The 15,661-nt window shown below is 43.8% G+C and overlaps 1 protein-coding gene across 1 annotated transcript in view; it reads left to right on the plus strand.

Annotated features, from left to right (window-relative positions):
- The window catches only part of STAG1 (stromal antigen 1), a gene marked incomplete at its 5' end in the record, with an annotated part of 54,186 nt that extends 42,549 nt beyond the window's left edge, over positions 1-11,637 (plus strand). The window contains 6 exons of the mRNA XM_008944703.1: positions 1,847-2,052; positions 5,213-5,384; positions 7,861-7,971; positions 8,893-9,007; positions 10,557-10,637; positions 10,729-11,637. Of these exons, the coding sequence (XP_008942951.1) occupies positions 1,847-2,052; positions 5,213-5,384; positions 7,861-7,971; positions 8,893-9,007; positions 10,557-10,637; positions 10,729-10,752 (709 nt within the window). The remainder of the gene's footprint in view (positions 1-1,846; positions 2,053-5,212; positions 5,385-7,860; positions 7,972-8,892; positions 9,008-10,556; positions 10,638-10,728) is intronic.
- Positions 11,638-15,661: the final 4,024 nt, after the last annotated feature.

Consider the following 15,661-nt stretch of genomic DNA (forward strand, 5'->3'; position numbering starts at 1 on the left):
CTGGGGAGACCTGTCATGTTTGCACCCAGCAGGGAATGGCTGCATTGCCCACAGTCCTTCACTGACATGACATGCTCAGCTCTACTCTGGGCAGTTGATTTGCCCTTCTCTGCAGCCTGACTCCTCCAATCCACAGGGACCTCTCCCCCTCCCTCCAAAGGGGTTGCCTCTGAGCAGGAAGGTACATGACCACCATCTGGTGGAGAAGTCCTGTGTACAGGATCAGTTACCTCCAGCCCTGGCTTGGTGATCTCCTGCCAAGGGACTGTCCATAAACTCAGCAAGGGGCTCTTAGTCTGGAGGCAAAGTGCTCTGGAATAACCCTGAAAGTCTCATCAGCACATAGCAGCCTGTCTCCCAGGAGTCCTCCAGCTTGGCTTCCCTACCTGAAGAGAAGGAATTACCTGCCCTGGGTACAGAAGGAGTCTAATACCATTCTGGTCAGCATTCAGCAAACATTCCCCTTTTGCAGGGCTGTTATTCCTTCCTGCTTTACTGCTGGATTTTTGATTTGGGGGCAGAAAAGAGAGATGTTTCCAGCCTGGGAATAGAGCAGCAGCTTTGGTTTAATGTAGTGGCCCTACCCTATTTATTCAGCTTCTCATTTTATGAGTAACCTCCAGAATTGGTGATAGCCATTTATGAATTTATTCAAATATATGGATGTAATATAAAAGTATACATTTAAAGTGCCAGGCTCTTACATTTAGTAAAAAAAGATTTATACTGATGCAGATACAGGCAGAGGAATCCCTGAGGAATTTCTCCAAAGCAGTACAGAGGGGAATTGCCCTGTGGAGGCATTTATTTCCATTTAATTCTCAAAGACTTAGAGTGTTGAGTGTCTGAAGTCAGATGAGGTGGAGCTTCAGTGTGGTGCTCTTCTAGGAACTCACAGTTCCTACCCTCATTGAAGCTGGGGAGAACTGCCAGTGTGAAGCCCCTCTAAAAGTTGTCTCAGGTTTGGCATCTAATTGGTGAAGAACCCCCAAGTGATGGAGTTTTTCCTTCTTCACAATTTGGGTACAACCTGTGAACTTCTATTTATAAATTGGATGCAGAAAAACTTCTTGCTTTCCAAGACTCTTCTGCAGACACAATTCTCTAAAGTCATGAAGCACTCAAGTATTGCATGTTTGGTACTGTAAAAGAGAGAGAATAAACCAAGAATTTCCCATTCAGTGCAAGAATTTGGGTGTTACTCAATATACACAGAAAAAAGGGAAAGAAGCAGCATTCACAGCATTGAATACAACAGTAGATGGAAAACCTGGAGCAAAGACATCCCATTTACTGAATCAAAACACAATCCCATTAAAAATTGGGTCTGATTGTTTCCCAAGCTTATACACTTCTCCATGGCAGCAGAACAGATCTTCTTTTTTTTTTTTAACTGAAAAATATCTGCTTCCATTTGAAAAAAAAGGAACAACCACCATTTTTCCCAGCCTGAGGTGCAAAAAGCTGTCTTGCATCCTCACAGCAGTGGTTCTCACTCAGCCTGTCTGTGGACACAGCAGCAACACGTGGAGGTGACCTCACTGTGCAGCACAGGAGAGGAATTCACCTAGAGTGTGCTGTGAATGATCACAGGCAAGGGTGGGAGGAAGATTTTGGGGAGAGAATCTGTTGTATTGGTTGTCTGTGAGGAACTGTGTTGCTTTGTTTTGAGGGAATGACATGTGTTCCTAGTCAGAGATAGAATGCCCTATCAGCATTTAGTATTGAAACAAGGAAACAGCACGTGGGACTTGTGTTAAGCTCTCAACAGGATGAAGAGGGGCTGTGGGTTCATTAAGAGGGAACAATGTGCTGCACCTCTGCATTTACTGTCTTGTCTTTTCAGTCACTCCTACTTGGAGAAGTTTCTGACAGAGCAGATGATGGAGAGAAGAGAAGACGTGTGGCTCCCCCTCATTTCCTACAGAAACTCCCTGGTGACGGGTGGTGAAGATGACAGGATGTCTGTCAACAGTGGCAGCAGCAGCAGCAAAGCCTCCTCAGTGAGGAACAAGAAAGGGCGACCACCCCTCCACAAAAAGAGAGTAGAAGGTGTGTGTGGTTTTAGCTTACCTGCTGTGTCTCCTTTGGTCCATGTTTGACAGCTTTCCTTCTCAGAAACCCTTTCAGTTTCTCAGTTAATGCTGAAATATGTTCTGTATTCTGTCTGCAGTAAAAACAAGGCATCTGTTCTGCAAAACTTCAGCAATAAAGATCTGTATTGTTGCAGGACCACTGGAGAACACTAAAAAGACACCTTTCTCTGTTTAAAATGGTATTGATAGCCAGTGTGTGGGTTTACTCTTTCTGTGACTTCAGGCATGTTTATCAGCAATTTGGCCAGTTTCCTACAAGATTGCATCTGTTCCTGGTTAATCTATATGATGTAGTGTGTACTTCTGTGAATATAAATTTAGTTTCACCACAGTGTAGGTATAAGTGGGATATTTAAACTGCAGGGTTTTTAACAAGGTCAGTATCTCTGGTAGTAACTCCTCAGTGAGGTATCTAATGCCAGTTTGCCTGAATATAAAGCAGTTTCCTAAAATGTTCTTCAAAAGTCTGTTCATATGCACTTCTACAGTCAAGTCCACTCTCAACCACAGCTTCTGCTGAGCAGTATGTGCACCAAGTCTTTTGATTTCTTACAGCCAGCCTAGAGTTTGGGTTTACTTCCTTTCTTCAGACACTCTTCAGCTTCCTTCAGGGTGCCATGATTTTCACTGAATTCAGCTGCTGAGGTTTTTTTCTTTCCTCTTGTTTCTATTTTATCATATTCCACCCATAGCCCATTTTTTTCCTGCCAAGTGTGGTCATGTCTTTGCTTCCCTGTAAGGCAAGTCTCAGTTGTACATCATTCTTAGGCATTGTTTGCCTCATGTTCTTTCATGTCCTCCTCTTCCAATAGAAGAGAGACCTGGTTTGCAGCACTTTCCATTTGCCATTCCCTTTCTTTCCACCACCTGTGGTGCTGAATTCTCCACAGCCATAACTCACTGAAGTGAAGTAAGCCAGATCTGTGGTGGTTCAGTTCCTGAAAGATCTGAATACAGCAGTTTCCACCAGGAGATCATCTAGCTGCAGTACAGATTGTGCCAAGTAATCTGTGGTCAGAAAAAGACTGATAAACACTGGGTGCTCTTGTGGGAGGGGTATGGGCATGTCCTTTAAATACTACAAATACAGCTCTGGACCACAGTGTAACATTCAAGGACAACACACACTGAAGAACACTGTTTGGGAAGTGATTCCCTTCTCCTTCCTTCCTTCCCTAAGTTCCTAGATCACTGTGCAGACCTTCATCACTCATGGAAGCTTTTCAGGACAGCCTCAGTGTATGCAAGCACCCAGAGCCTTGGTTTAGATATGTATTGATACAGGACATTTGATATGTCAGAAAAAATCATGGTAACATCAGCAGTTTGGAAGACAACCTGTACTTCATTTCTGGATGCTTCTTGGTGTGCAGTAGACATCACAGACTGGGAAAAAGGAAAGCCATGAAAACCTGGTGTCAGGGTTTGGTTTTTTTTTTATGGGAAGACTTAGATTTCTGCACAAGCAAGGTCTAATTTTGTATCTACCAGTAATTTCTGGATGTTCTTGGTGTGCAGTAGACATCACTGACTGCATTATGCCTTAAGAACTCTTCCTTTTCAGTCTGGGAAAAAGGAAAGCCAGGAAAAACTGGTGTCAGGGTTTGTTTTTTTTTTTATGGGAAGACTTAGATTTCTGCACAAGCAAGGTCTAATTTTGTATCTACCAGTAATGAGCCCATGAAATAATTGGAGATTTGATCCTCAGAAATAAGTACTTACTGTTCACTCATCTGTGTAACTTGAGCTATGAAGAATCAGTCTGATCAACAAATTAACTGGTGGCCTGTATGTAGTAAGTACACAAACTTTTGGGGTTTTCTCTCTTTACATTTTTTTATTACTCTTCCAAAAGTCCTAACTTTAATCTTAGTCTTGGCAGTACAGTTAGAAATTCAGACCTCTCTTAAAACATGCTGAGATTATTTTTTTCTTTCCATTTCTTTTCCACTTTCCAGCATATACTGGCTTCATAGAATCCTTTAGGTTGGAAGAGACCTTTAAAATCTTCAAGTTCAGTAGACTGTCTGAGCTGGAGATGTTCCCTGTTGCTACTGAAAGTCAATCTGCTCTGGGACGTTTCTTCACATGCCTTAAAGAAATCAAACATAAATAAGGTTTAAAAAAAAAAATCCCCAGCATAAAAAAGGTTCAAAGGTGAATTGAAGAATAAATAGACAACTTTTTAGACATTTATGCCCAAAGGGTTGTAAAAGGCATAGGAAAAATGAAATTATCTGCTGAGATCCCCATCTGCTTTCTCACCATACATTTCTTTCTGTGATATTGTGTTCTCTTTTGCCATCTCCATTGTCTCTGTCATTTGCTCACTTCAGCAATTTACTGGGGTTTTTTTCTGCATGTCCCTTACCTGTGCACTTGTCTGCTCAGTCACATTCTCCTCAGGTGCCTCCTCTTCCTTCCTCTCTGGTTTGTTCCTTTCACAACATGAGCACAGCATCCCACTTAGACATTTGGTCACCTTCCCACCTTCAGTCCTCCCATCTGCTCTAAATATGGTTTCTGAAATCACTGTTCAGAGTTCACACCAGCCAGACCACTGCTCTTATTTAAAATGCCCCCTCTGTACTCCACTGAAATGGTTCCTCCTGAAAAAATCCATGCTGACCAGATTTGGGGTTTTATCCTTCACCTTCATCCAAGTGTTTACTGCATGTGTATGAGACTAACAATCTTATATTCAGATTGTAAACTCAGTTATTGGGATTATCTTTGTTATATCTGTGCAAGACACACAACAATTTTAAGTAATATTGTAATACAATACTTGTTTGCAGTGTTGAGGTGTTTTATTTGTTAAATGTTTTTACTTTAGGTGGTGGTTGTTGTTGGGAATAGCTGGCAGCAATCCTTCCTCAAAAGAACACAAAACCAGACCTGAAAATTTTGAATACTCATTCAATTGACATCTTAAAGGCACACTTGTTTAAAAAAAAATCACTGAACTGCTGAAGATCAAATCTGGAGAAGGTGCTGCAGCTAAAATGATCTGCCTGGAGGTGTGTCAGCAGCTGGAGGGCTCCCGTGGCTGCTGTGAGGTACCCACCCTGCAGCTGCCCAGGACTCTGTCAGTAACTTCAGTGTTCTTTCTCTAGATGAGAGCCTAGAAGGCTCCTGGCTGAACAGGAATGAAAACATCCATACTCCAGGGACACTGCAAGCCCCACAGCTCACCTCCACAGTCTTGAGAGAGAACACCAGGCAAATGGGAGAGCAGATCCAGGAGCACGAGTCGGAGCAGGGATCTGAGCAAGATTTTTTACACAAGTAAGTGTTAGAATCTCAGTCTCAAATGCAGTGAGCCAGGCAAAGGAGCTGTGTGTTATTTATGGGGATGGTCTTAGTCTGTGGCTTCATATACACAGTGTTTATGTGCAAAAACAACTGGAATTGTCTTGGCTAGAGCTCAGCAATGCTTTGACTATTCTCAATTCCCAGGAAAAATCTGTTGTAATGAGATCATGGTAGAAATTTCTTCTGTTAAAATTATCTCACAGCATAACCATGTGATTGTGGTTAAATCCTGCTAGTGTTTGTGCCCCCAGGTTGGACTGAACTGTTTCTCTAAAAGACCTGTGAGATGTTCTCCTTTATTTCCCTCTGCCCTGTGTCTTAGACAGTTACAGCTCTCCAGACATCCTAACTGATCTCCTGTAAATTAACTCCTCAATCCAATTCTAGCTGCTGAGCTAGTAATTCCTGTTTCTGGGGTAATTGCCTGCAGGCAATTTTATTTTGCCCTAAATTATATATACTTTTTGTCACTTAACTCCCATTTTATCACCTCCATTTAGATAGGAAAAAATGTTGGTTATATCTGTCTGTAGCTTATTTAAGAATAGAGAGGTCTTCAGAGAATGCTTTTATGTGCTATTTCTATTAATTTGAAGATACAGAATAACAATGTCTGTTTGGAGACTACTTTTATAGCCAAATGTGCTGATCTGATTTATCCATATAAAAAAATTGATGGCATGCTGGCCAGGTGAATCAAGTTTCTCCCAATGTAGCCTAGTGTAAAGCAGCCAGATGATGCCTCCTGGGTTTCCTCCAGGTTTTGCCCATTGTGTTTTTCTTGACACATGTTCCCCAGCTTCCCAGTTCTTCCTGAACATGCACTCACCCTGCTTAATCCTAAACTTTACTGCATTCATTACTCATAGTGTTTTCTAAATAGGAATAATTAACAATGGTCATTTTGCCTGGGGAGGTGAGATGTTCTCCAGTCTGAAATGCCAAGGGTATATGTATACCCCTGTGTTGTACATAGAAGCAATTAAAGTTTGCCAATTTGTCACCATAATTTCTCAAAAAACCTGAGCAACTTCCAAAAGAATTGTACTTTTGAAAGCATAACCTCTTCTTCTCCCTGCTTGTGTAACGTGCACAACCATCAGCAGTGCAACAGGTTAAACCTTGATATGATCCACTGCTCAGTGCCCAAGACAAGGTACTTGCAGCTCAGATGGCTACAGATATCTCTTAATTTTTGGAGCACATAATATTTGGCATTTCCATAAATCATTCCAGGCAGAATTCTCTTCTAGCTTATAAGGCAGATGTTGTGGCTCTCAGTTTCTCCTTAGTATTCCTCTACTCTGCAGTAAAAACAAACCAAAGGAAACTGCTGAAGCAGAACTTTCTGACTCTCTGATCTCACCTCTCACTAAGCTGAATCTCTCTCTCTGAACATTGAATTAGTTATGGGCAGTGGGAGAGCTCTAAGTGCCTGTTTTACACCTGGCACAGCCTTAATCTGAGGGAGAACCTGCCCCTTTTCTGGGGAGGGGAGCTGAAGCAGGCTCTTCTCTCTGGGCTTCAGCCTCCATTCCTCCCATCTCAGATGAGGGCTGCAAGCAGAAGTGCTGAGCAAAGGCAGAGTGTGACACTCTCCTCTCTGTTCCTCTCAAAGAGCTGGATCCCACAGGGAAACTCAGAGTGAGAACAGCCTGTGGAGAATCCTCTCCTTTCAGCTTGGAGTTTGCTGCCACACTCTTCTCCTTACAGCTCACCTTAGGAGAGCTAAAAGATAAATACAGAGCAGTCAGTTGCTGATCTAATGGGGTGAATCATGTCCAGAAGAATAGTTTATTCTAGGTTGTTCTCACCCAGCTTATCCCAGTTTATTATGCCACTCTTAGTAGGGTACAAGACTGCCTAATAAAACAAAAACGTGTGTTGGAGAGCTGCATTTCATCTGCTGCTATTTCCTGGTGCTAGCAATACACAAATTGTACCACGTGCATTGCTGTCTACTACTGGATTTAGGTGGTATTAAAAGTACACTTCTGAGGTGTAAGTTACTGGATGCTTGAGTCAATCAGAGTGTAGATTTAAAAGCACTTTTGATTTTCATGTTGTGTGACCTCTTTGGTTTAAATCCCTGTCAGTTATGAGCAAACATAGATCCAAATTAATATTTTGGCTGATCTGAGACAGTGGAGTCAGAGTTAATGAATTGTAGAAGTGCTCCCACTTGAGGTGCATGTCACAATGAGCAGTGTTAGCATTTTATGTAACTGGTTTTATTACAAGAATTAATGAGTGTTTGTGTGCACATACAGTGAGAGGAGACAAGTTGTGGAAGGGAATCCAGAAGACGTGTACAATGATGGATGTGATTTAAATACCTCAATGTGAAGCACAGCCAGACACAAAACTTGAGGAGATAGACATTGTATAAATAGCCAATTCAAAATTGTTATTGTTCTCAAGCATAACACTGCTGCTTTATGTTTGTTAGTCCCCAGATGCAGATCTCCTGGTTGGGCCAACAGAAGCTAGAAGATTTGAATCGAAAGGACAGGACAGGAATGAACTACATGAAAGGGAGAACTGGTGTAAGGCATGCAGTGTAAGTGTTCCCAGCCTCTTACCTCCAGAGCACAATGGTTTAGATCACAGTGCTGTGATTTGTTACTATTTCTGGGTTGTTGTCAGTGACTTCTGTGACGTTTTAACTCTGGTTCATGAAGAGTAACAGCTTTGCAGTGTTGGAATGGACCCTGGGCCCTGTGGCCCCCTAGCCCAGTGTTCTGCCTCTAGCCACGGCCACGAGCAGGTGACCAGGGTGACAGACGTGGCACAACTCCCCACTCTCCTCTCCTAGCCTCACACTGCTTCCATTGCAGTGGATTTCCAGGATTTGTCAGCTAAGTAATTCCCCAGGAACTCTTCCAAATGGTTGTCCAGTCTTTCTGTGACCCTGCTTACACCACTCTCATCCACATCAGCCCTGCCAAGGCGCCCCATGGCAGCCAGGGAAGGGGGACAGGGGGGTGAATGTTGCAGTGCTCTGCTGTACAGGGTGTTAGGTGCTCTGGTACAACCCACCCAAGGCTTTCAGATGTCCTTCAGGATGAGGGCCACAGTCTCCAGTCAGAGCAGGTCCTTACAGTGTTAGAAATGTCTTGGATTCACTGCTGGGTTCCCAGGGATTTGCCAGTGGTCCTGGCAAACAGCGTGACTCCTTTTTTGGGAAAGGGCAGGCAAACAGTGCAGTTATTGCCCTTTTCTTGTCAGGGACAAATTTAATTACTGTTTAGAGTGGTATTACCCAGGACTTCCTCCTTGAGCCTCTGCAGGTGCTAGGTGGTTGGTTTTTCCACAAGATTTTCTTGCAGTGAATACTACAGAAAGCACGCTGGCTTTATTCTCAGCATAAGGTTTTACAGGGAGGCAATAAGGGGTAGGATTTGTGCCTTCTTTTTAATGACAGAATCCTGGCTGGGAACTCTAACTGCCTGGAGATGACTTCTTCTCTTTATCTGATCAGACGAGGTCTAATGGAAGATGACGCTGAGCCCATCTTTGAAGATGTCATGATGTCCTCACGAGGTCAGCTAGAGGACATGAATGAAGAATTCGAGGACACAATGGTCATTGATCTGGTCAGTAAATCTTATTAATGGAAAGTTTAAAATGGATGAAAGATAATTTAAAAGGAATTCTAGAAGTGCAAACAAAAGAGTTCCCAAATTTTGAGCCCGATTTCCTGTTGTCTGAATATTTAAGGGCAGAAATTATCTGAATGCTCCCCAGAACCTGCAAGTGCAGGTTGAGGCCCAGGTGATTTCTTTCACAGAAACATCAGGAGTGTTGCTTAGCTTCCCAGCTAAGCTCTTCCCCTCTGATGTTCCTGGGCAGTATCAAGTGCCTGAAGCACCATCATGCACCTGGAACTTGTCAGCCTGTGAGAATCAGGTCCTGATTCATAGTGCATCAAGTGCATCAGTGCAGCTCTCTCTCTGAGATGAGCACTAAAGTGGCGGATTTGAGTCCCCACACAGTCAGCCAGGGCAGAAGGTGTGCTGCTGGGGCATGGAGGTGGGACCAGCTCACCCCATCTGCCTGACATGAAGCTGCCCACTTGGCTTGGAGTACAGATGGACTCTCCAAAACCCAGTAACAGTGTTAGATTCCACATTATGAAGAGTTTGGACACAGTATCACCTGAGGGTGTCCCAGGTGTTGCTGCCTCCCCTGTGCCACTGTCACAGCCATCACCAGCCCTGTTTCTGCCCCCACACCATGGTCAGCCTGGTCCAGCCAAGGGGTTGCTCTTTTCCTGCTTCCCACTTGGTTTGGTGTCTGGGAGGTGGTATCACATCTGCAGGTGGCAACCTCAGGTCCTTGCATGGCATTGTACTGACTGCAAGCAGAGTGTCCTCTGTGGGGGTACAGCCTCCCTGGCCTCTCCATTTGGAAGGAATACTCACCCTGTCAAACAGGACAAGGGATCAGGTTTTGGTTTACACTTCACCATTCTTCTGCTTTCCTGTTTCTCCTTCCATAGCCAAGCAGTAAGGCATAGGTTACTTTAGGACTGGGCTATAATGCCTTGGAAAGAAAATATAGGCAATAATTGAGTTGCTGCTGCTGAATACTGAGGTTATTACTGGCACTCAGATGATTATCAAGTAAGTAAAAATCTCTCCTTTACTGATAATCCAGTGCAGGGAAGTGAAGGAATTGATCAGTGGTGCTCACATTTACTCTTGATGTTCCTAGGAGAACACAAAGGGTTTAATCCACAGAAACGTTTTGAAATCTTAAGTACCTTTTTTTTCCTAAATCCATTTTTTGACCATGTCAGAGCTGAGGTTTCACCGTAAGCTGAAAAGCATGAAGAGTTCAAAGGCAGGTTTGGGGCAGTGCAGCCTAGTACAAGAAATTCATTAGGTCAGCAGGAGCCTTAAGCAAGTCCTGAGCTTTAGGCACAGACTGAAAATTCCTTCAGCCTCCCTCAGCTTTTACCCCATTCCTGACTTTAAGAAGGACTCTCCCACGTCAGGGCCTGCATTTGTATGGGAGCTTCCATGGCAGGCAGCTCTGAGAGGAGCAGGGGAGCGTGTTAGGAGCTGTGGCTGGGGAGCCCCCGAGTCCTGTGTGCGCAGGGCCCTGGTGGCAGCCGCTGACCTGCTCGATCCCTCCCTGCAGCCCCCCTCGAGGAACCGGCGGGAGCGGGCGGAGCTGCGGCCGGACTTCTTCGACTCGGCAGCCATCATCGAGGACGATTCAGTAAGGCTCGGCTGGGCTCCTCGGCTCCCCCTCCGGGGCTCCCTGGCATCGCCACCGCACCTAATCCCTGTCTCTCCCCTTCTCTTCGCAGGGATTTGGAATGCCTATGTTCTGAAGTCTGGGGAAGACGTTTTACAAATTTGGAACTCTATTGTTTAGAGCTAGAGGCCTATATACTGTGATAGCTTGTATGAAAAACCACATTTTTGATGTGATACGGTTTGATTTTTAACCAAATGATTGAGGTCAATCCCTTTTTGTAGTGACAGAAAGAAGAGGAACTTCCTAATGACACAAAGGAATGTTGGCCAATCCAGTCACCTCAGAAGGGCTGACCTAAAAAATCATTTGTATCCCTGTTCTTGACTGTCCTAATACAGTTTGGTTGTTTTTTTTTTTCTTTTCCTGGATGAGGAGGAAGTTTTAAATTGTTAAGACAGCTGTCAAAATAAACACTGTTCTACATATGTTTTCTGAAAACAACCTTGAGTGAAAACAGAACTTTTTAACTTTATTTTTCTGCTGTACAATTTAAAACAGTTTTAACATTTGCCTTTTTATGTTTTAAGAGCTAGCCATTTTTATTAAACCTATGCCTATCAGCCATTGACTAGCAATGATGCTATAAGCAGGTCATTCTGGCTACAGAAAAGTGTTTTTGAACACACTGGATTTGATTAACATTATGGTACGCTTATATCCTCTCATAGGCATTGAGAAGAACACTCTTCTAGAAGAGGTTAGAATTCTAATGACGTGCATCTCTGCCAAAAAATTTCAGATTCTGATATGATAAACCCAGATTTTATACTCTTGAGAAGATTTATTTTTATTTATAATGGGACATAAAGTAAGAGATGTCCATGAAGCCACTTTTCCAACAGATGCTGTGTAACATTCATTTTATATAGCACATGGGGACACAAAAACAGTAAATTTTCTATTGGTACTTGCTCTGTGCATTTTTAGCAACTTATACCAGCAAATAAAGTATTCTCAGTAAAACACACAAATGGTTCTCAAGTAATCACTTTGCTGTTTTTACTACCTACTTCAAGCCCTGCCAACCCAAGGTACATAAACAGCAACTTTCCTATTAAAAAATAAATAATTCAAGGGTGGGGGAAAGGAATCACTTTAGCATCCTAAAAGCAATTTTAACTGTACCATAAAAAACCAGAAGTCTACTTTCCATGCCATAAATACCCTTTTGCGCTATTTTTGTAAATTAATTTTGCCAGTTAGAAGTACTGTATGTGCTGCATAGAGATTTGTGCTTAGATGGTGAAGTTCTTAAGCTTACAATGGAATACAGCTACATTTTCAGTGTTAACTGTGCATATTAAGAGTAATTCTTTGGGAAGAAAAAAATATGATTTTTCAGAAAAGTTAAAAACAGCCAAAAAAAAAAATCAAAAAAAAAACCCAAAACATTCTCAGCTAGTTCATTGTCATAGGAGATTTTTCAATGTCTTCAATAATTTGGAATTTCATTATGCTTCAATTTTTATGACTCTGCCTAGTAGCTGCTACTTAGTTGAAACTGGCCTGATAGCAGAGGTGCTGGCCATCCACAACTTGCACTGACTCTAGTGAGAATCAGCCCCACAATGTTAATCTTCCCTTCTGCATTCTAATGTCAGCATTTGAGAGACAAAACAGATTGACCCCCTTGGAGCACTGCAGTTTTTAGAGGTGCTTTTCTTAGCAAATACAAAATAATCATGGAGCTTTTTTTTTCCTGTGTAGGAGCTTATTGAAAAACAAAACATCAATGCCCAGCGAGGGAAAAGAACCTGATTTAAAAAAACAAACCAGCATTTCACCCAGCTGAGGTTTGTTTCTTACCACACGTGCAGTTCTCAGACACGGTTGCCAAAAATGTTTGACCAGGTAATTCAGCCATTCCTCAGATTTTAGGGGGGGGTACGTATAAAAAGTGAGAAGCAGCTGGAACTTTATCAGATTTACCTCCTTTCCTCCTCTGCCCACCCCAGAAATCAGAGGGGTTGGGCAGGAATGGCTGCATTAAATTGTCATCACAGTAATTCTGTGAGCATCGTAGCATAATAAATGCTGCCTGGTTTGAGTCATAGCCTCAGACAAACCTTGTGCTTCACAGTCCTCTGTGTGGAAAACTGATTCCTAATTTAACATTGTAGAATACTGTATAACAAACATTTACTCTCACGGTACCTGCAATGGGTTTCCAGTTCAGTTTGCAGTCAATAGGTTTTTTTGTATTATGAGTGTCTCCTTGATTGGTTTTGCTAGTAATTCTGTAAATTGTACATTTACAATATGAGGGTTTTTTGTTTTTTTTTTTTTTTCCTTTTGTACAATTTAAAACTGATGCTTCACCTTTCATTTAATAAACTATTCAAAATCATGAGTATGATGAGCACCCTCTTCACTATAACTTTCTTTTAGATGCTCGTTTGGACCATCACATCTTCTCATCCCATTTGCTAGCAGCCAAAGGAAGTGCTGAAAGGTAGTTCCCATGTAGCCCAGGGCTCACCACCAGATCCCCTCCAGCTGCCTTCCCCATTCAGCCTCAGAGCCAAGGAAAACCCTCTCTGCTCTTTTCCTTGTGGGTGTTTTTTTTCCTCTCCACTGTGGTGTATTTTGGGGTTCTGGCTGATGTGGGGAGGTTTATGGTGAGATGGCTGTACAGCTGGTAAGGCATCACGCCAGCCAGGAGAGATGTGTTGTTAAAACTTAGAATTGTTTGAACTGTCACAAATTTTAAGGAAAAAAAGATTCAGTCTCCTGCCTTCTACGTCTGGAGTGAACTGGACCACGTGGGAAGAAATGGAAGTGGTAAAAAAGGCTTGGAAGGTGTAGTGACCAGCTGGGCTAAGTGAAGCTTTACAGATCCTGAGATGAAATGTCCTCTTCTCACTCCCATGTCTCAAGAGAAAGGTGATGTTTTCATCCAGCCTGGCAATGACTTCATCTCTGTAGCACTGAAGAAAACTGACTTGTCACCTGGCCCAGCTCCTAAAGGAAAACCATCTGAGTCTGAAGAAGCAAGGAGATGCAGCAGGTGAGGACCAGGGATGGGATTCAAGCTCTGAACTGCACTCTAGGACTATGCAGAGACAGTCTGAGCAGGAGATCACCAGCTGCTTGCACGTTATGATCAGCTGCTGATGCACTGTGGAACACAGTAAGTAACTTGTCATGTTTGTTCAAGGGTAGCTCTCTGTTGAAAGGGTTTAATTTCCTATCTGCTGTTTCTGCAGGTGACTGGAATTCAAGAGTATCTTGGGCAGTGTGGCCAGAGCAGCTTCCAAAGTGCTGTGCTGGTGGAGCAACTGACTGCTTGGAAACCAGGGGTGTAAACACCAGACTCATGTGCTGGCAAGGGACAGGAGAGAGGAGGAAACCTGCAGAACTAAAGAGGTTAGGAACCAGTGAAGAAAGGTTGTACTTTCTTCATGACAATGATGATTTGGTTTCTCATTCAGTGGCTCCTTCAGACTGTGGGGAGGCTCAAGCACAGCTTTTGACTCTACTCCTGGGACAGCCACCAGCCACCCTCTCAGCCACTAATTACCTTTGAAAAATCCTCTTGGTCTTTCTTTACAAACTCTGACTATGTCTTTTCTCACAGTTAACTAAGAACTCACTTGGTGGCACTGACCCCCAACTTGGTGGCCTTCCCTTGGTGTTGCAGCCAGCTCTGTTCCCTGGGGCAGCACCTGCAGGGACCTGCTGAGAAACAACCAGGTACCTCCAGGCAGCAAACTGCAATGTGTTTGCAGCCAGGACACACACGTGTCTGTAACCTGGATGCTCTGGCTGTTACAGAAACCTGTGGGGCTGGGACTCCCTTGGAAACACTCCTGTACTGTTCCCAGATGATTTTTAGTTCTTGCCTTCCCCATTCTCCAGGTCCAGGCTCCAAGCACCATGGCTGTACTCACTACAGCACCAGCTGCACCCACCTGGGAAGAGATCCTGCCTGGGAAGAGATCCTGCCTGGGAAGTCACCATCTTGTATCTTCCACTTCAGGCACATGCTTGAGGAGCAAGCAGAGGCAGCTGCAGTGTGCAGGTATGGTTGTCCTCTGTCTTACATATAGTGCCATTAATTACTGAGCTTACTTACAGCAGACAGAGCACTGCAGGGCTTGATGTGCTTGGCAGCTGTTTGCAGAAGTGCTAAACACAAAGTGATTTAGATCAGCAGTTACTCACTGCTGTCTGGGGCTCTGGTTTAAATACAACTTGTAATGAGCAGAATCAGCTCAGGGCTGATCAGCAACATCCAGTGTGCCGAGTCCTTCCAAGTCTGGCAAAAAAAATACAGAAAAAAATTAGGCTGGAAGAGGTCTCTGGAGCTCTCCACCTCAACCATCAGCTGAGGGAGAAAAGGGCCAGGCTCAGGGAGGAGAATTTTTAGGTCCCACCAGAACTGCCCTTTTTCCCATTTGGGCACGTGTCCTTCAAGAGGAGGGTGGCTCCATCTTCTCTGCTCCACCTGTGCTCACAGCCTGGAGGTCCCTGGTACCCACCTGAGACCCAGTGTTGCTGCAGCCAGCACTTAGAAGCTGCAACTCAGGAGAGTCTGGCAGAGAGCAGAACAGGTTAGGCTGAGATCAGCAAAGCCTGGATTCCAGGACACTAAAATCCAAGCTCAGGCTGCTTCTCCCTGTGAGTCTGTGGTGCAGGAAGCAGAGTCAGACTCCACAGGAGGGCTCAGGGCTAGACTTGAACTCCACAGGGGTCTGACCTGTCAGCAGTGGGAGGTCACTGCAGCTCTGCCTGTCCCAGGGCCTGCAGAATGGAGCCAAGGGAGCATCTGACCTTGAGCCATGAGGAACAGGTTGTGAGCAGCAGACACTGCAGGTTGTGTTGATTATTAACCCACCAAAAGGGGTTCATAGAGATGAGCTGGTAAGAGCACAGATTAGAGGAGAGATCTAGTACCATTTATTGGTGGTCATTAGCAAAATCAAAGTGATTATTTAGTTGCAAAGCAGAGCTCCACTTCACAGAGTCCTTGTGTTCAGAAC

Source organism: Merops nubicus, unplaced genomic scaffold (genome assembly GCF_000691845.1).
Source record: "Merops nubicus isolate BGI_N331 unplaced genomic scaffold, ASM69184v1 scaffold7887, whole genome shotgun sequence".
Lineage (NCBI taxonomy): Eukaryota > Metazoa > Chordata > Aves > Coraciiformes > Meropidae > Merops > Merops nubicus.